This window comes from Solanum dulcamara, chromosome 4 (assembly GCF_947179165.1).
Source record: "Solanum dulcamara chromosome 4, daSolDulc1.2, whole genome shotgun sequence".
In the NCBI taxonomy this organism is placed as follows: Eukaryota; Viridiplantae; Streptophyta; class Magnoliopsida; order Solanales; family Solanaceae; genus Solanum; species Solanum dulcamara.
The window spans coordinates 7,102,549-7,121,807 of NC_077240.1; the positions used below are offsets into that span (position 1 = coordinate 7,102,549).

The 19,259-nt window shown below is 36.1% G+C and overlaps 1 protein-coding gene across 3 annotated transcripts; it reads right to left on the minus strand.

Moving 5' to 3' along the window:
- Positions 1 to 769: 769 nt before the first annotated feature.
- LOC129885858 (ATP-dependent DNA helicase Q-like 4A) lies at positions 770 to 19,198 on the minus strand. Of its 3 annotated transcripts, none has more exons than XM_055960320.1 (26): positions 18,998 to 19,198; positions 18,037 to 18,256; positions 17,465 to 17,513; positions 16,817 to 17,185; positions 16,244 to 16,414; positions 16,023 to 16,153; positions 15,478 to 15,877; positions 15,274 to 15,405; positions 13,656 to 13,742; positions 13,418 to 13,568; positions 13,119 to 13,140; positions 9,741 to 9,861; positions 9,505 to 9,656; positions 9,282 to 9,417; positions 8,498 to 8,621; positions 8,353 to 8,423; positions 8,172 to 8,240; positions 7,921 to 8,049; positions 7,683 to 7,841; positions 7,486 to 7,566; positions 7,237 to 7,398; positions 7,032 to 7,087; positions 5,404 to 5,536; positions 5,207 to 5,301; positions 1,446 to 1,523; positions 770 to 1,369 (listed from the first exon to the last, which is right to left on the minus strand). In XM_055960320.1, exons 2-26 carry the CDS (start codon positions 18,234 to 18,236, stop codon positions 1,054 to 1,056), a joined length of 3,594 nt encoding a protein of 1,197 aa, XP_055816295.1. In that variant the 5' UTR covers positions 18,237 to 18,256; positions 18,998 to 19,198; the 3' UTR covers positions 770 to 1,053. The 3 variants fall into 3 exon arrangements, with proteins under 3 accessions (XP_055816295.1, XP_055816297.1, XP_055816296.1); XM_055960322.1 differs by having other exon boundaries at positions 18,037 to 18,208; positions 18,998 to 19,197; XM_055960321.1 differs by lacking the exon at positions 13,119 to 13,140 and having other exon boundaries at positions 13,441 to 13,568; positions 18,998 to 19,197.
- Between the last annotated feature and the right edge of the window lie 61 nt (positions 19,199 to 19,259).

Below are 19,259 nucleotides of genomic sequence, written 5' to 3' on the forward strand. Positions count from 1 at the left end.
CTGATATCATTCGAAGGGTAATCAAATATACTAAGGAAGTAAATAATACTCCATCTAATTTTATTTGTTTGTCTAGTTTTGATTTAATACAAAATTTTAAAAAGTAAAAATAGATGAGAATCTTATAGTCTTAAACTATAGATGTGTAATGTATCAAAATGTGCTTTAATCTTAAGATCTTAAACATATTATATAAGGGCAGCCCGGTGCACTTAAGCTCCCACTATGCGCAGGGTCCGGGGAAGGGCCCGACCACAAGGGTCTGTTGTACGCAGCCTTACCTTGCATTTCTGCCAGAGGCTGTTTCCAAGGATCTTAAACATATTATATAAAAAGTTAAAATTAAATAATCACCAAAAAACAAAGAGATACATGTTTCTTAAACAACCTAAAAAAAAATTAGAACAAATAAGTTGAAACTGAGCAGTAATCTGGTAGAAATACAATACGTATGAATTTGAATATCTTCAAACGTGTGCTCGCGAGCAATTCGCCCATTCAAAAGATCCTACAAGCTAGTTTTGAGTAAAAGGTGTGGCGATGTTAGTCCCATCCTACTGATTTACTACCATTTATTTTTCATGACCAACCTTACAAAGATTGTGAATTTGTGATTTCAATTCTTTGAATATATTTAACAAAATAAAATTCATACTTTACACAAGCCAACTGGCCAACATAAACATTAAAAAAGCTTTGATAAAGAACAAATTATTAAAGTTAAAAGCCATTTAGCTACAAAGCAGAATTCAGAAAGACCTGATGAATCCAATTAGAAATTTAGCAATCAACTAATATAGAGAAAAGAGAATTATTATATACACTACGACAAATCACAGCAAGATTAATTTAGCATCTCATAGTAGCTGGAACTTTAGCCTTGTTCCAGCAGCTTTGTTAAACGATACATTTCACCCAAATTAATAAAAACAGTATGGTGATCATAAACTTTTCATTCATGTAAACTGTGATGCTAACTCCGAACATACTACCTGGTGTTGATCATGGAATGCGTCTTCCATTCTGATCAAATTTTGAAATAGGAAGCATTCACTAAGGCATCATAGTCTCGTCGAAATCAAGGTCACCGTCCATACATTCATCAAAATATCCGAGGTCCTTATAGTCAATAACCTCAGCATGTTTGTTCTGCTTCTCCAACACCCTTTTCTTTGTACATCCAGTGCTTTCAGTGAAGTACTCTTCATCTTTGGAATTTCCGTTTTGTATGTTGATGGAATTTCTCCTCTTTTTACCTGAATCAGTACTGTCATTGCCACTGCTATTCGTCTTACCTGACTTACAGTGATCCCTGATGGTAGCCTCAATGGTTTCCAACACTCTATCCCCGTACTTGGTGATTTTTACCCTAAATTGCACCATCAAGCTCATTAAACAAGAGGAACTAAGGGTGAAAAAATTGTCTAACTTGTTCTCTAACTTACTTGCCAATGCCATTGATGTCAAGTAGCTCATTTATAGTTCTAGGTACTTTCTGGCCAATATGCTGCAGGGTATCATCTCTAGAAAATTAACAAAAAGGAGAATAATTTTATCAGCTCCTGACAACAGGAAAGAAGAAAAGTACAAAATGGCATGTCAAACAGCTTAACTTTAGTCTACAATAACGCATACATTTCTACGATCTACAAAGTGTCAAATTTGTTTCCCTTTGTATCCTCCAGAACTGAAGGATATTCAAATGAAGTATCATATAGATGAGAAAAAAGGACAGCCCGGTGCACTAAAGCTCCCGCTATGCGCGGGGTCCGGGGAAGGGCCTGACCACAAGGGTCTATTGTACCCAAACCTGAATACAAAAGTCTAAGAAAATTATATTACACTAGAATGTTCAACTTTAAAGAGAAATAGAGTCCAGAATAACCTGTAAATAATTCATATCTGTTGTTGGTTACTCTCCTCTTTTGATAAGTTAGAATAGGTTGTGCAAATATGCAACGTAGGTCGCCTGAATGCAAAGTTTTTTTTTGGTTAAATTTTGGTATTTTATTGATGAAGTAATGAGTATAAACACCACCTTATACCACCTCGAGCAAAGTTCATTCCCTACATGGCCTAATCGACTAGGAAAGAAATAAACAAACAACCAAAAACAAAACACCTAACACTTTGAAACTCCTTGTCCCCTCAATCCCTTTGCTGGAGTTACTCTTAAATAGGGACATTTTAGTTTATCACTGTTAATGATCTTTCTCCCTGCTACTTCCAAACTACTGAAATCTTGGTAGTTGCACCCTCCTTTATTGATTGCAATATTTGCCAAGTAGTCTGCTAGTTGATTTCCTTCCCTGAGAATGTGCTGGAATGTATGTCGTTTGTCTTGTAAGGCTGTTTTGATATTTGTCACCATCTCTGTGATTATCCAAGAACATGACCATTTTTCTTTTAAAATTTTGTACAATAGCATAGAGTCTGTTTCTGCCTGCTATGTTTACATGCTTCTAAAATCGCCTTCGCCTCTGCTATAGTGTTAGTGGTGTTTTCAATAGTAACTCCCTCTGCATATAGTAAATCCCCTTTTTCATTCCTCAGACAAAAGACATAGGAGCTTATACCTGGATTTTCCCTCGAAACTCCATCTGTATTGTATTTTAGCCAGTCTACTGGGGGAAATCCCACAATACTCTTGTTACCTTCAACTTGGGACTGTAACCTTTCAATTCTTTAATCATATCTGGCCAATTACTAGGACATTTCATATTAGGCCTCATTTGTACCATCATGAAAATGTTCCTAGTAATATTATGAATAACTCTCTGAATTGATGTCTTCTTTCCCTCATGCTTCATTCTATTCCTCCTTCTCCAAAGTTCTCATATTATAAAGCTAGGGATAGCTCTATAGTATAGTCTCATTCGCTTTTTAACATCTGTCTCCCACTATAGCATTATCACTTCCCTCAAGTGCAGTCCTTCAATGTTAAAACCTGCAAAAGAACAAAAATAGGACCAAGTCCTGTTAGCTAAAAATGATCTCAGGAACACATGAGCAAGTGTCTCCTGAGTAGGTTTTTCACAACACCAGCACCTAGATGGACCTTCCAGTCCCCATCTTCTCAGTCTGTCATCTACAGGTAGTTTAAATTTCCATAACCTCCACATTGTAAGTGCCACTTTAAAAGGGATGCCTTTTGTCCAGATCCACTTGTAAATTTTGTTTTCTCCTTCTTTATGCCTTATATACTGCCAAGCTGATTTCACATAAAAAGTTCCTTTATTGTCCATCATCCACACTAACTTATCTAACTCAATCATTTGTCCAAGAGGTTGAATATTATGACTAATATACTCTACTAGCTCCTGTGGCAGTATAGCATCCAAAACTTGTATGTCCCAATTTTTTCTCTTTACTAATTCATCAACTCTTTTGTAATTGTCTTCCCATTCATACTTCTCCTGTAATGGTGTACAAGTTCCCCATTTTCGTCCAATTATCATGACACACTGATGCTGATCCCTTTCTTAATAGCCAAAAGATTTGATGCTCAGTAAGATCTCTGGCCTGTAGCATTTTCTTCCACACTTGTGATCCTCTATTTCCTATTCTCCGCACCACTTCATTTGCATGCTCCTTTCGACAATACTTATTCCTCGTAGACTCACTCCATAGTGATGGCTTTGTTCGAAAATTCCACCATAGATTACAAAATAGGCCATTGATACATCTTCCATTAGTTTGAATCCTAGTCCCCCTTCCTTCTCTGGCAAGCATAAATTGCTCCACTTTGTCCAATGTCTTTCTCTCTCTCCAACACAACTGCTCCAAAAAAATTGTGCCATCATTTTTTGAGCTTGATTCAGTACATTCATGGGAGGATTCATGACTGACAGGCAGTGAATTGGAGTGTTTTGGAGCACATGTTTTATTAGAATAGCTTTTCCTCCATAGGATAGTAATTTTCCTTTCCATGCCTGAATTTTTGAACCAATTCTTTGTAAAATCTGCTGATAATATTCTTTCTGCTTCCTTTTATAGAACATAGGGCATCCCAAGTAAGTGAAAGGGAATTCCTTTCTTAGGATTCCTGTTGCTACCTCAGCTATCACTGCTTCTCCGTCTGCTACAGAATGATGCATATAAATAGCACTATTCTCCTTGTTTATTTATGTCCAGAAGTATCTTTATATCTCTTCAAAGTATCTGTAATCATCTGCATTGTTCTCACTTCTGTCTTGCACATTATAATCATATCATTTGCAAATGCTAAATGATTCACTTTAAGACTACCTCTTGGCATTCCAAACCTCTTAAAGTCCTTCTCCATAAAAGCATTTAGGGATCTAGACAAAACTTCAGTTGCCAATATAAACAGGGTAGGTGAGAGAGGATCACCCTATTTAAGTCCTTTAGATGATTTGAAAGAATCCCTTTGGTTGTCCATTAAGTAGAATCGAGTATCAATTGTTACTGATTAGTCTGAACACCATATCAATAACCCTTTCCCCAAAACCTATTCTTCTTAATACCTTAGTCATGAATATCCATTCTACCCTGTCATAAGCTTTCATCATATCCAGTTTTATAACTAGATTTGGTGGCTTTCCTCTCTTTCTGATTTTAGTAATGATTTCTTGCACTAATAGCAAAGGGCTTTAGCATAGAATGCATATATGCCAACTTTAAGAATACAGAACATTTTCTACCAGATTTTTTTCCATGGCACAATATGCCAATCAAAAGCAATCATTTTGAATGGATTCTGAATATCATGTGATTCTTTGATCAACTTTTTATATACTACTCCTTCTAGTCCATATCAAATGAATTATAGGTGTATGGCACACCCTTAAGAAAAACATTTAAGGACAAAAATTGAAAGCTACTTTCCACTGTTACCCTTTTGATTATTCCTAAACTATTCTCCTAGAAAAATAAAAATTAGTTAAGAACCTCATTAAAAGGAAGGGTGAATATGGAAAAATGTTCCAACATTTCTCTTGAACTTTGAAAAATTCACTTAATATGAACAAGAGGAAGTACCATGGTTCTAGAGAACCAAATTGTAAGGCAACGAAACAACAGTGCTGACTTGTATATCACATCTTTTAAAAGCCGGGAGAAATTCAAAAGTGGACTTAAGTTCAACACCATTGCCCAAGTGAAATAGTAGCAACAAGAAAATGCTTATGTTCTATTAGAAAAAAGGAAAAGAGAGGAAAGTAAAAGAGATTAAAACAGCACTTACCCAAATATATGGTGAGCCATGACACCGTCTCCAGATTCCCTAACGATATTAGTACGAAGTTTCCGCAGAGCTGAATACAGTTTCGCTGAAAGGAACTAAAATAAACAAAAAGAATAAGCAGTGGCACAAAAACTTATTGATAAGGAAAGCACACCTACAACAAGGTGCTTGGATAGTCATGTGTAATGTGAACGTACTGGATCAAATGTAGATTGAGGTACAGCAGAAGGGTCTGTCCTTGGAGGACTCTGCTTTCCTGATGTTAGTGAACCTTTTGCTTGAGTGGCTTCAGATTTACTCAGTTTAGATGCCTTCACAAATGAAGGGAGCCTGTAATAACATCAAGTAGATCATACTCCGTTGTATGTTGCATGTGACAATTTGATCAGGAGCAGATGAAGATATTTGGTTTAGTTGCTTACTATACAAGTACTCATAGAAAGCAGCACCCTTTAGAGACTGATTGTTCTACTTTATGTTTAGATTATTTGATGGGTCATCTAATGATTTCTCTTTCAAACTTATAATAGTACAAAAAAAATATGATTAGTAGTAACATGTTTGCCAAAATTTCGCCACTCCAGAAGCAAAAAATCAGACACGGGACTACACATGGCATGTGGCAGAACATAGAAAAAGACAATTTTCCCACAATCTAGCTGTTATTATACTTACATACATTAACTGGACTCGTGATAGTCAATCACCAAAAAACTAAATTGTATCACAGATCGAGCAGGTAAAAAGAGAAACCAAGACGGACATGAATAAGTTAATCTTGATTATAAAATAAGATAAACTAGAATGATTTCAATAACCGGAAGCCATCTTTATTTTGGCAATTAGTAGATATTTGGTTTGCACTAAATTAAGAGAATTTCAATGAATAGCATTGATATGATATGTCAAAGACCCATTGATTGATCTTATTCTACACTTCAGAAAAGCTCTTAGCCTCGGATGGTGAGGGCGCCAACACACAAAGTGGGATGTACTACTCCCTCCGTTTCAATTTGTTTGTCCTATTTTCACTTGGCATGAAGTTTAAGAAAGTAAGAAGACTTTTGAATCTTGTGTTCTTAAATTAAAGACATGTCAAATGTACCAAAATGCCTTTTAAATTGTGGCCTTAAACATGCCATGTGGAAAGTTAGAATTAAAGAGTTGCCAAAAAACGAAAAAGACATTCTTTTTGAAATGGACTAAAAAGAAAAGCAAGACAAATAAATTGAAACAGAGGGAGTACATTTTTAGCCCATGAAATAGTATAGGGATGTCCTACATTTTAAGCCCTTGAAATATATACCCTTTCTCTCCCATTGAATATGACACCATCTACACAGCAAGGAGTTTAAGATATTAATTTAACTTGTGGTTTAAAAGTTACTTCATATGAAACAATATATCAAAGTATAAAAATTGAAGTGTTAAATGAATTAGAATGTTGAATGTCGTGGAAATCTGACATCCCCAAGTTGAATCATATGTATTAGGCCGGAGCAACTACATGGAAAAAGAAGATTCATATGGTAAGTCATGCATGAACCACATCCCTAATTGGAGTTCTCAGAAAACACAACATAAAGATTGGAAAACAGAATGCTATTGTTCCTGGCCACAGTTTAACCAAATTTGGAAGTCTGGGAGAAAGAAAAAAAAAATTCAAGCTCAAAGAGCACATCTTTAATCATTCTGATAAGCATGTTTCTGATTACTCAATTACTTCAAAATAGTAAATAGTAAGAAATGTGAAAAGAACTTGGTCACATCCAGTAACAAGAAATAGATCACAAGCTAAACGTAAGCAACAAGAACGGAAGTGAACCTTAATCTCACAGTCTGACCACCAGCAAATAGATTGTAGGCCTTTGATTCATTCACCTGAATAAAGATAACATTTTCAGTTTCTTAGTAAACCCTCAAATGTTTGAAATTTAAAAGATGAATACTGGAGATAAATAAAGACTAATTTTTTTACATATGATATGTGAAAGGCTGTTTTTGTCTCTATTCTATCTTCAGTAAATCACCTTTAGGACTGATGAAACGGATCCATAAAGGTCACTCTTTTTAACATCCTCCACAAGAATATCTTCAGTAACAAGATGACGTAGCACACGGGATGCTTCACCCTTGGCTAGATGCTTTCCAGCTCCATGCAGCCGCAAGGACTCATGTCTGTGTTTCTTCACCTATATTGTACATAATAGTAAAGGGGACCATATTAGCCAATGAGAAAAAAAAAGATAATAAATGAGAAGTTAAAAGCCAGGACATACATATTGACTCAAGGAGCCCCTGTAGACTTCCAAAACATGGGCTGACGAGAACTTTTGTCCTGTCATCTTCACCAATTCAACCTGACATGGCAAGCAAGATATCAATGTTTACTAAAACCAGCAACAGTCTAGTGTGTTACAAGGAAGTGAATGTCTTCTGTCAAATACAGAATTGAACAAACGAATTTTTTCCCTACTAATTGCTTTGCAACATCAGTGACGTCTTTCTCAATAGAGTTCTGAATCTTGCAGCAATTATCACATGTTTTTCTGCAGTTGGTAGATTCGAATTTCTCTCCAAAGTGAATAAGCTGAAGGAGACGACGACAATCAACTTCATTCTCACAGTAACTGACCTGAAAAAAGTGTTGAAAGACTTGAGCAAACTAACATTACAACAGTGAAGATCTCAGTGACTTATGAACAATCACATGCCATTCTTAGAAGATTTTCCACGTTTGTCTCAAGGTTCCTCCCTGAAGCTGCCACATTTGAACGACCATATCCTGACCCAAAGGGACTCTGCTCTACGGAGCCTTGACTGATCATATGCTTGACTCTTATCTATTGACATTTATCAAAAAAAAAATGAAGATGTTTAACAGGAAATAAAGAAGTAGAGGAGATCAACACTCATATAATACTTCGCTAACAGAAACAAGAAACGTATTGGGACAGAGACTCACATAATCACTATAACTGTAGTACAAAACACAAGAGGAAGGTAGACCATCTCTACCAGCACGACCACACTCCTATTGAACAATAACAGCAAAGTCAATTTTATACTCCATTGAACTGAATTTAACACACTAGTTTTTCAGAGTAGTTTAAAAGAAAGAACGAGAAATAAGTTTTAGCAACCACCTGATGGTACCCTTCAATAGATTTTGGCAAAGAATGATGAATGACAAAACGAACATTTGGCTTGTTGATACCTGCAGTCATCATGTTAACACTGATTAGTTAACATCACATCAGTTTGAAAACACCACTAAAGTCTCAATCATACCCATTCCAAATGCAATAGTTGCACATATAATATTGATCTCATCTTTGCTCCACTGCTTCTGGATGTTAGCTCGTTGAGCACCATCCATGCTGCCATGATAAAATGCTGCTTTATGTCCGTATTCCTGCAAATTAAACATTCCCATTAGACAACTATAAACTCCAAAAAAGAATTATCTGAACTAGACAAGAAAAGAGAAAGTGAAAAGGATCTTTGTTAGTCATCATCTATCTAGCTTTTAGAAAAAACAGTGGTGAATTTTATACATAATTCAATCAAACAGCCACAATCTCCTTGAACATAATGTTCTATAAGGAATAAAGGTTGCTGGCTATGTATTTGACAAAGCACTTTCTGTTTATGTAGAAATGAAATAGATACTGTAAAAAACAAATTACTCCAGACAGCCCTTACTCATTGCTAGAAGTTTAAAGTACCTGAATATTAGAGCCACAGTGACAGATTTCTAATTTATAATCATCATTTTTAAAACTAATTCAAGAAAAGACAAAAACATTCTACAATTGTAGATGCAAAATCAAAGAAATACAATCACGAAAGAAGAAGCTTTTAGAGGAAGAAGAGATTTCATAAATTGATATCTAGATACTAACAAGCAACCACTCAAACTAGTTCATAATTATCCCCTCATCATAAGAGAAATGAATACAAACATCATCTTGTTTACATCATGCATTATATTATGTATTAAGAAAGTTTTCGCTAGGAAACCAACAATAAAGCAAGCAAGAAAGAAATAGATGGCTTTATAAAGGTGACAAACCTGCAGCTTTTCTGCTACTCTCTCACAATCCATTCTAGAAAGACAATAAATTATCCCGCATTGATCATAATGATTATTCTGTATAAAGCTGCCAATGTCTTCCAAACACTTCTTTGTCTTTAGGATAACAGTATATCTGCAACATCGACAAATTTCCACAATCATATATGTGTAAAGCCAAAAGTGTTAAGGTACCACTACACTTTCAGAATCATTTAATCACCTTAAATTTGGACGATTAAAGCTTTGTCGGAAAATAATGCAGTTGGCAAGACCAAGAGCCTGAACAACATCTTCCTTGACACTTATTGTAGCAGTAGCAGTCAAGGCCAGAACAGGCACAGTTGGGAACTTTTGCTTCAGGATTCCTAGACCCTGGATGACAACTAAAATGTTTAGCATCCATCAAAAGTACCCCAACAAATATGACAGCACGAAAAATGCTTTCAAAGACATTACCTGATAATCAGGCCTGAAATCATGTCCCCATTGGCTTACGCAATGTGCTTCATCAATAACAATTCTAGCAAGTGATTCACGGGTATGTAGACTTTCCAAGTGTCTCAATAGAACATCACTTCTGCAATACCATACCAGTAATCTTTGAGTATTACAAAATATAGTTTGATATAAGGATACATTTTGTGCAGTAAGGAACCCACTTTATGTTCCCTAGGACCCTGCAGAAAAATTACTAGAAACAGTATAAATTTTCTTTAGCGTGACTTTAGAAGGTTGACCTTTTGATAGCCAAGGAAAACTTAAAGAACTATTCATTTTTACACCAAACAACGTATTTAGCTAGGTATTAAATCATGTCATTATTGCAAAGCCAAAAACCTAATTTCACTGTTGAGGCTCTATCAATTACAGGAACAATGAATCAAGGGACTAAAAGGTTGGCTTTAAGGGCCTGAGGCAGTGGTCACTCTGCACAATGTTGCACTTAGTCTAACGTGAAATATAGTCCCCTTCATCTGGATGGTTCCCAAACAAATAACTCTTGTGGGTAGGGCAATTAAATTGCTGAAGTAGAACCTTGTCCAAAGGAGCAAGGCGAAGTTTCAAGAAGTAGCACTATCCAAGTTATAGTAATTACAGATTGAGCAATCCCAATTCATTCATAGCAGCCTATACATCACAGCTTCAGAAAGGTTTCAAGTTCTTCTGGTCACACGATGTGCCTCTAGTAAGGAACTTACTTTTCCTGCTAGCACCTCACTATTTCATAGTCTCACCAGAATAACAGATAGCAGAGCAAATGAAGCCTGCTTTATGATCCACAATTAATATTCCATGGAAATTGGATACTGTTTATAATTTCTGAGGAAGCTGAAACTTTTACTTATGGATTCCTGAAGAACAATAAAATGAGATTAGAAAAGTATTAGCTAGAGGACTTTGGTACTTGAGAGAAGAGCAGCAGTAGACTTCTGAAAACCCTAAGGATATCAGTTTGACAGTCTACCTGGATCACCAAATATTTTGCAAAGGTTAAAAATATTCTCATCCAGCAGGGATCACCACATAGACTGCTTCATGTCTATTTTCTCTATATTTACATTATTAAATGCTGCTCAGATTGCAACTGAAGTCTCAATTGGACGATGAAGAGAGGCTATCCTTTTCTGTTAGGTAAACTTGACTTGAAGTCCATGACCTTCAAAAAAATTGTAAAAATGGATCAGGTTCTGCATCATAACCATCTAGTTCTCGCTGCTAATAAATGGTAGTCCAGAGGGTTACTTTTCCCACTCAGAGAGGACTAAGCAAGAGGCTTCCAGTTAAGTAGGGTCTATGTTGGATGACTAACATTGGATGCCCAAAGAATTGAATTCAAGGTTCCACTGTGGTCACTGCCAGAGGAAATACATCAACTAAAATTTATATGCAAATTCACACCCATGTTTGTGGAACTGATTAGGAGATGCTAACTGATATACCTAAGGATAATTCTGCATCAGTATCCTCATGTGCGAAAAAGAACAGAGGACATGAATCATCTTCTGTTACACTGCAAGTTGGAAAATGTTTCTGAACCTGTTCTGGACAAAAAACAGGTGATGTCAAGAGCTGATTGGCATTGGCCAGGCAGAAAGGTAGATAAAGAAATTGTTAGAATAGGAATAGCAACAAGAATAGTATATACAATCCCACTTAAAATAGGAATAGTATATAGAATCCTTCTTGGAAAATGATAATAATGTAGTGTCCTAATTGGAAAAGGAGTCTAATATAGTGTCTAAATAGGGTCTCAATGTAATAATGTAGATTCACATTTCAATAATATTCTTCTCGAATATTTCTCACATGGTATCAAAGCCTCTACGATCTTGGTAGAGAATAGAAAGACTAATTTGAGAAGCATCCGAGACAAAGAAAGTAGCCATTTTTTTGGTGACTACTTTCTCATATCCGATTTGCGTAGCACTGTTCATCTTTTCCAGTGACTACTTTCTCATATCTAATTTGTGTAGCACCTTGCATCTTTCCGGTGACGACTTTCTCGTATCTGATTTGCGAAGCACCGTGCATCTTTTTGGACTACATTCTCATATCTAATTTGTGTAGTTTCGTGCGTCTTTCCAGTGACTCCTCCGATGTGACTTACATAGTTTCAATTTTTGTCAAATGTTGTGCAAAATCCAACACCACCTCAAGGTCCGACAACCAAAGCCCAACCAGCATCGCCAATCACAGATCCTTCATGAGCCAGTAGATCTAGGGTTCCAATAACCGCATCAGTGCATGAGACTATCTAGCCAGTTTTTCAACGACTTTCTTGTTCAATATCGACTAGTCTCTTGATTTTGAGACGATCTATATATTTTAGAGCACTTTCTAACGACCATTGCATTGTTTCTGGTATATCTAAGGTTTCCAACAATTTTTTCTCCTTGTTTCAGATTTACTTTTGCGGAAAAAAAGGTATACTCAGATATTTGGGCTAGATTATAGTGTTACTTTCTCTCCAGTGGCTAAAATAGCATTTGTCCACCTTTATCTATCTATTGTTGTCGTTCGCGATGGGCCTTTAAATCAGTTGGACATTAAGAATGTTTTTCTCCACAATGATCTCGAGGAAGAAGTTTATATGGAGCAACCACCTAGATTTGTTACTCAGGGAGAGTCTAGTAGTCTTGTGTGTCGATTGCACAGTTCACTCTATGGTCTGAAATAGTCTTCTCGAGCTTGGTTTGGAAAGTTCAACACAATAATTCAAGAGTTTGGCATGACTCGTAATGGAGCTGATCATTCTGTGTTTTATCGACATTCTACATAAAATCTAGTATTTGATGAGAGAAATAAGCATATTGAGATTGACTTTCACTTTATAAGAGAAAAGATACTCTCAGGACGCATTGCTACAAAATTTGTGAAGTCGAGTGATTAACTGACCTCATATTAATTGCATCTGTAATAAATTAGGTATATATGACTTGTATGCACCAGCTTGGGGGGAGTGTTAGAATAGGCTACGAACAAGAATAGTATATACAATTCCACTTAGAATAGGAATAGTATATAGAATCATACTTGAAAAATGATTGTAATGTAGTGGCCTGGTTGGAAAAGGAGTCTAATGTAGTGTCTATAAATAAAGTCTAAATGTAATAATGTAGAAACAGAATTCACTAATATTCTTCTCCAATATTTCTCACAGAAATCAAGAAGTTGTCTATCACTATTCCTACCTATTTTTCAAATAACATGGCTGGAGAAGATCAGACCTGTGAATAAGCTTAAGTATAGATGCTTGTATCTTTTTTCTGATAAGTAAAACACTTGTATCTTCTCTTTTTGGAATAATTTCTTGAATGTACATGAGATGAATACCTTATTAGAATTCCTGAGTACCCTGCATTTATAATGAAATTAACTTTGCACTCATACATATTTTGCACCTACTGGGTGCTAATTTAAAATGAAATTTCCTGCTTATTTTTTTTAGAAAAACAAATTGCATATTGTTGTCTTCATATCGTATTAGTAGGATTATGACAAGTTAATTAAAAGATCTACTAAGGTTATGAAGTGGAACGGAGATGGACAAGGAAAATAAGAGTTTCATCGCCAAGCTAATAACAATATCAGACTCTTTAGTAAGAGAAGTTAACATAAGTTTCAAATGTTACCAAATGAAATTACGAGCACGCACTTGGCAACTTTCTCTGGGGTAACATATAAAAATTTGTATTTGCTACCATCTGAATTGAGCTCTCTAAGTATCTCCTGTTGCTCAGTCCACTCCATGTTGGAACTAAGATAAGCAGCAGGTATGTTAACCTACAATGTGAACATACCATGAAAACACGGCATTAAGGTAGATTTCTTAGAAGCAGATGAAGTTATTATGGTCTCAACCATCATTACCTGCAGCAAATGCATTATCTGATCCTGGATGAGCGAAACAAGCGGTGAAATGACCAAAGTAATCCCAGGAAAAATAAGAGCAGGAAGCTGCAGGAAGTAGGTCATGGATGTGAGAGTTCCAGCTGCCAAAAATTCAAATACCAAGCCCAGTACACAATAGATGGAATCTCCAGATGACGAAACAAATTATATGCCTATGACATAGGATAGAATAATAAGAAATGTACAACTGTAAACTGGAACGCCCAAAAATGTCTATCTTTTGAAGTAGTTATATTGGAATAGCAGCATTAACAAAGTCCACATTTTGGGTACAAATTACCATGGCAAGAGAAAGAAGAATGTAAATATCAATAGTGGAGCGACAAGGACAATAAAAGTTTCTAACAATAATAAGCTCAATTCCATAACCATTGTGCATTTTTTCATGCACTTTTCTACTTGATGCATTTAATAGGTGTAACAATTCATGAAGAAAGATCTACTCAAACAGCTTTTTAGATAACTAAGCCAAGCTCAAGTATACCCAAGCCGAGCTTGGCAAGAAAACATTTCACAAACATGTCTTTATTTCTTTGTATGTACGCCTTTCAACATATAGAGAGGCATATCATCGTCAAAAAGAGAATCTCCCCTAGTTTAACTCCCAACAGCATGACTCCATGGATTTACCCTTCTTTATCTCCTCATAGGCAGGGACCCACCTACCCCTGTTGCTGATGACTTCCACTAGACATTCTCTAGCCTCATCATGGTTGTATACTTCTCTCCCAGTAATCACCTGGGTTTCAGGAAAACCACTACTGACGGAAACATCTTGCATCTCTCATCCTCGTCAGGCTTCAACAATTCTCCTAGCCCTCCCTCTTTCCATTTTGTAGGGCTATCATTAAAGAGACTGAATAAATACTTTTCTACTTTGTGAATATAGTTGTTCTTCAGCTGTTAACTACATATGTATGTGTTAAGAGTCTGTAAATTTTCTGATAATTCTTTTCTTGGGAAATAGGTACAATTTCATTAGGAATGGTTTTACTAAAAAGCGGTAGGTTACAATCTTGTATGAATCGTTGATTCCAAGCAGTACGAAAAATTTTACGGACGATTTTGATCAATGAAATTCAACCAAGCAAGCTCCAAAAAAGACTGAGCTTAAACATTTAAAACAGGGGTCACTTGTTAACAGCTCTACACATTCATACCAGCACTCAAAGAGCTAGCGGAATTACAACTTTTGTAAGAAATATGGAATGAGCACCTTGGGTGGTAGTAGAAATACTTTTGTCATTTGCAATTACAATGGAAGAAAATTCAGCACTTGATGCTATGACATGTGACAACCTTTAAGGCCATTATCGACAACTGGCAAAGTGGCAGATATCAAGAAGGAAGTTCTGTACAATCTGATGGCTTCTTAGCAAAATAAACCCAGAATTGAGCATAGCTAAGAAGGGTTGATGATTCTTCTGTTATTTAATCACCTTCTGAAACTGGTACCATGTAACCCCGCTAAATTTATAATTGTACCAGATAATAGCATCTTAAGCAGATAACATTTGCTTCACCTTATAATCACCACTGGGAAAGACCTCAAAAGCCATAAAGTAGAATGTCTTACCTGATATGTAAGACTCTTGCCTCCTCCTGTTGGCATTAAAACAAATACATCATATCCGCTCATTGTTGCATTTATCACCTCTCTTTGATTAGGACGAAAAGAGTGATTTCCGAATACTTTTTTGTTATTGGCCTGCCAATGAAAAATATGTTCAAATTCAACTCCAGAAACATCTCATTCTTGCGCACACATTTAAATACACACCTCAAGCTTCTTTGTCCAAGGGAAATCTCGGCTACTCCACTTCTTGTCATTTGAACCATCAATATAGTTAACTTCAAGATACTTTGGGATGTATGGTTCTCTTTCCACTGGGGCTGTTGAAAGACCATATCCACCAGTCGCATCAAATGAAAGTGATGATGCATTCCAGTTGTCAAAGTGATTGGACTCATTATATCCACTAAACTGTGTGTCGAGTCTCGTAGGATTAATCCTGGAAGGGAATGAAGAAGGTGTCGCATACTGAAAGGCAGAAGGTGTTTCATACTGAAAGCCAGAAGTCAGTGTGGAAGCAGAACACTGTGACGTCTTTCTTTCTTCATTGCCTGATACAGTTTGAAGAAATTTTTCAAGGTGCTGAATTTGCAGCTTCAGCTGTGACCTGATAGTATGCAAACGCAACCAGTTATAAGCTTCAATATTATCTAAAACCTTTGTCAAGGAAGAACAAATGTGCAGCACAGACAAGGCATGGTATGAGAAAATATCAAAATAGAAATAGAAAAGAATAATATAGGAGAATATACCGTTCTTGGCGAAGCATTTCAACCTGTTCTGAACTCAGGTCGGAAACATTGTCAAGAAGATCATTTGAAATCTCAATTAGCTTGTCCTTCATTTCTTGTAAATGATCCAAGGCTCCAGGGCAAAGTCCTAGCTGTAATAATTGCAGAAATCGACCGTCAGAGTTGAGAAAAAAGTCAGTAACTTTGAAACAAACATGATTGAGGCACAGAAACATTATTACCTTCAACCCATGGTTGCAGTTTAAGGACAACTCCGGTGGCAAATTTGTCTCCTCAGGTCCAGCCAAACTTTGAGAATTTGTAACTGGAGTAGTTGACGGAAACCTGGAGACAGAAGGCTGTGGCGTGGAGTTGGTCTGATAGTGTTCCACTATTTGGTCAACATCTATATTCTGAAAAAGGAATATAGCATAACTTTCTAACTGTCTAAAAAACCCAGATAGAGACAAATTATCAGGGGAAGATAGTCGAAGTGACAAACATAGATAATTGATTAGCATGCACATTTCATCCTTTACTGCACAAACCAGTAAAAAAGAGACAGCAGCAATTAGAGCAGAATATTGATTGTTTTATCCTTTTGTTTCCTTTTTCTATTTTTGGTTTTGGCATTACTTTAAAAGAAGCAAGGTAAAGCTCACTTGTTTTGGTCTCATTTACCCGAAATATCAGCATATTCAAATTGGATCAAGTTGGCAATTCCTAGTTTCAAAAGTCAACAACCAATAATATGATATATCCTAGGGAAGTGGGAAGTCTTTTCTGTCATATGCTTAAGCCACACCAAAAATTACCAGAAGAATGTCATCTTCTTCAGTTCCATCAGCACAAGTGGTATACAACTCCTGTGTCTTCCTTACACCAATTGCATGATTGCTGGATATTTCTCCTACGCCTCGAGCATGAGAATTGTTAACCCCTGAAGTGTCTACTCCACTCTGCCTGTTCAGAACATTCCCTGTTTCTGCTACACCACTTGAATGTGGTGGAAAAGAATTTTCTGCATACCTTGCTGGAGCACAGTTTCCATCAGATGCACGCGGGATTTGTGTGTGATGAAAGTGTTGTGAAAAAGTATTGGTATCTTTCCTTAGTTGTAGAGTTTTCCCTGGTCTTGTGTAACTCTTGGGAGACAACTTAAGGCTAGTTAGAAGCTTCCAAGCCTGCCAAGAATTGGGAATCCAATTTGAAAAGTTATTCTTTCAGCTGACCAAACAAAGATGCATGACACAAACAGAAATAAATATTTCCTTCAGCAATATATGCAAGGATCCCTCAAAAATGTGCTCATGAAGCTAGTGCCTACATAAATCCATTCTACAATTTGTAAAACAAATAAAAAGCAAAAATAATAATATGTTCTCAATTAGTAATAGATGTATTAAGCGCTGTCATGAATGAAATGGTTGGAGGATCATAATATCTTGCAGACCCAAATGCACCTTTTCAGCTTCCAATTTTGTTACACTTCTGATTTGACAAACCATTGACCTGTAAAAATAACAATAAGCAATAGAATAAGAATACAAGCATCCTTTAATTGATAAAGAACCATAAAGAACACAGATACAACTAAATTTCAGATAGTACAAAAAAAATTATAAACAATAGTACCAAGAAAAGAAAAGGAAAAGAATTCCCCAGGAATTTGCTGAGTGATAACCTGATGATGGATCATAGTACGTTTAATAGAATGCTTTACAGTTTGTGCCAATTACTCTCCATGATTACTTATCTTGAGAATAAAACTTTTCTGTGAGCTAGCATTAAGTACATCCAGAACAATAGACCTTGTCCTGAAATTTTTGCATGTATACTACTGGTGGAATATACACAAATTTGGAAACACTGAAAACAATATGACTATAGTTGCATGGTTTAGAGTTCAGCCACCAGATGGTTGATATTTTGTATGCATCAATCATGTACAGAAGTTATCTTCTTTGGAACGTTTAAGTAGAAAAAATATGCAATCTTATGAGAAAACAAATCAGATGATGATAGATTGACACACCTGGCATTCATTTCTTCTCTGGCACAAGGTCTTTGTGTCGGTAGAGAGAAAAGGATGTTCGAACTCAAGAACTTATCTTGGCACGAAAAATAATCATGTGCAGTAGCATGCTGCATCCAGTTGGCTTTTGGAAGCTTATCTTTAGACATGGAACCTCCAGGTGAATTAGCCGCTGCATAGAACGTCCAATTTTTAAGCATGAAAAAGACGCTCCAGCAAACTTCAAGAAACAAAAAATAATAAGAAAAAGTAACATACATGAGCAAATAAACTAAAAGACACAGCCTCATCTGTTATGCCTTGGGGCATGAATTAACATAATCTACTTCCCTAGTGGTCTAGCTAGCTCAAAACCAAAATCACACATAAAAACATGTAAACGACACCGAATTGTCCAGGAGAGGAGCATGAAAAATGAGTCTGTAACCAACTGATTAAGGAAAACAATTACTCCCTCCTTTTCAATTTGTTTGTCTTTTTAGTCCATTTCAAAAAGAGAACATCTATTTACTTTATGGGCAACTCTTTAGTTTCAACTTTCTAATTGGCATATTTAAGAGCACAAGATATTTTGATAGATTTTACGCATTTTAGTTTAAGACCACGAGATTATTAAAATTTGTATCAAGTCAAAACCAAAAAATAATTGAAACGGAGGGAGGACACATTATTATATATATATATAGCACACAAAAAACATATATATAACCAAATGGAGATAAGCCTCCCAAGAAAAAAAAACGAAGGATAGGAAAATTATGTGCACATTGAAAATGTTGATGGATGATAATCCACAAAAGGTGCATTGATACTAACACTCCACCAATCATTAATAACACTCTTCAGATGCGAAAGTTAACAGAAATTGAGCAATTACTGGAACAGAGATCTCGAATAGAAGACTGAAAGAAAAATTGCTTTGAAAATAACAAAGTTAGGAAATCTGAAGGATCCAACTGACCATAAAAATTAAGACAATCACCGTCGTCAGCGAATCAGTCCCCGGCGAAATGGAGTAGGTCTGTAAGTCACGATATGGAAGGGAAACGAAGAAATGAGGATACAGGTTGAAAGCTTCAAATTTCGAGACGCGGGATGGATTGGCGGGATAGTTTTCACCAACGAGTTAGGGCTTCGCCCGATTCTGACGATATTCACGTTTGGGACAAACAACCAATAAATATACCATTTATATACACTTTATATACCACTTGCATATACAA

What these genes read in the sequence shown, in the direction of transcription:
- LOC129885858 (XM_055960320.1), bottom strand. Translation starts at nt 18,236, where the DNA reads ATGCTTAAAAATTGGACGTTCTATGCAGCGGCTAATTCACCTGGAGGT. An exon ending in CTTGGACAAAGAAGCTTGAG is followed by an intron (nt 15,406 to 15,477) that starts GTGTGTATTTAA and finishes TTTCATTGGCAG; the next exon opens with GCCAATAACAAAAAAGTATT. An exon ending in CTATTGAAGGGTACCATCAG is followed by an intron (nt 8,241 to 8,352) that starts GTGGTTGCTAAA and finishes ATTGTTCAATAG; the next exon opens with GAGTGTGGTCGTGCTGGTAG.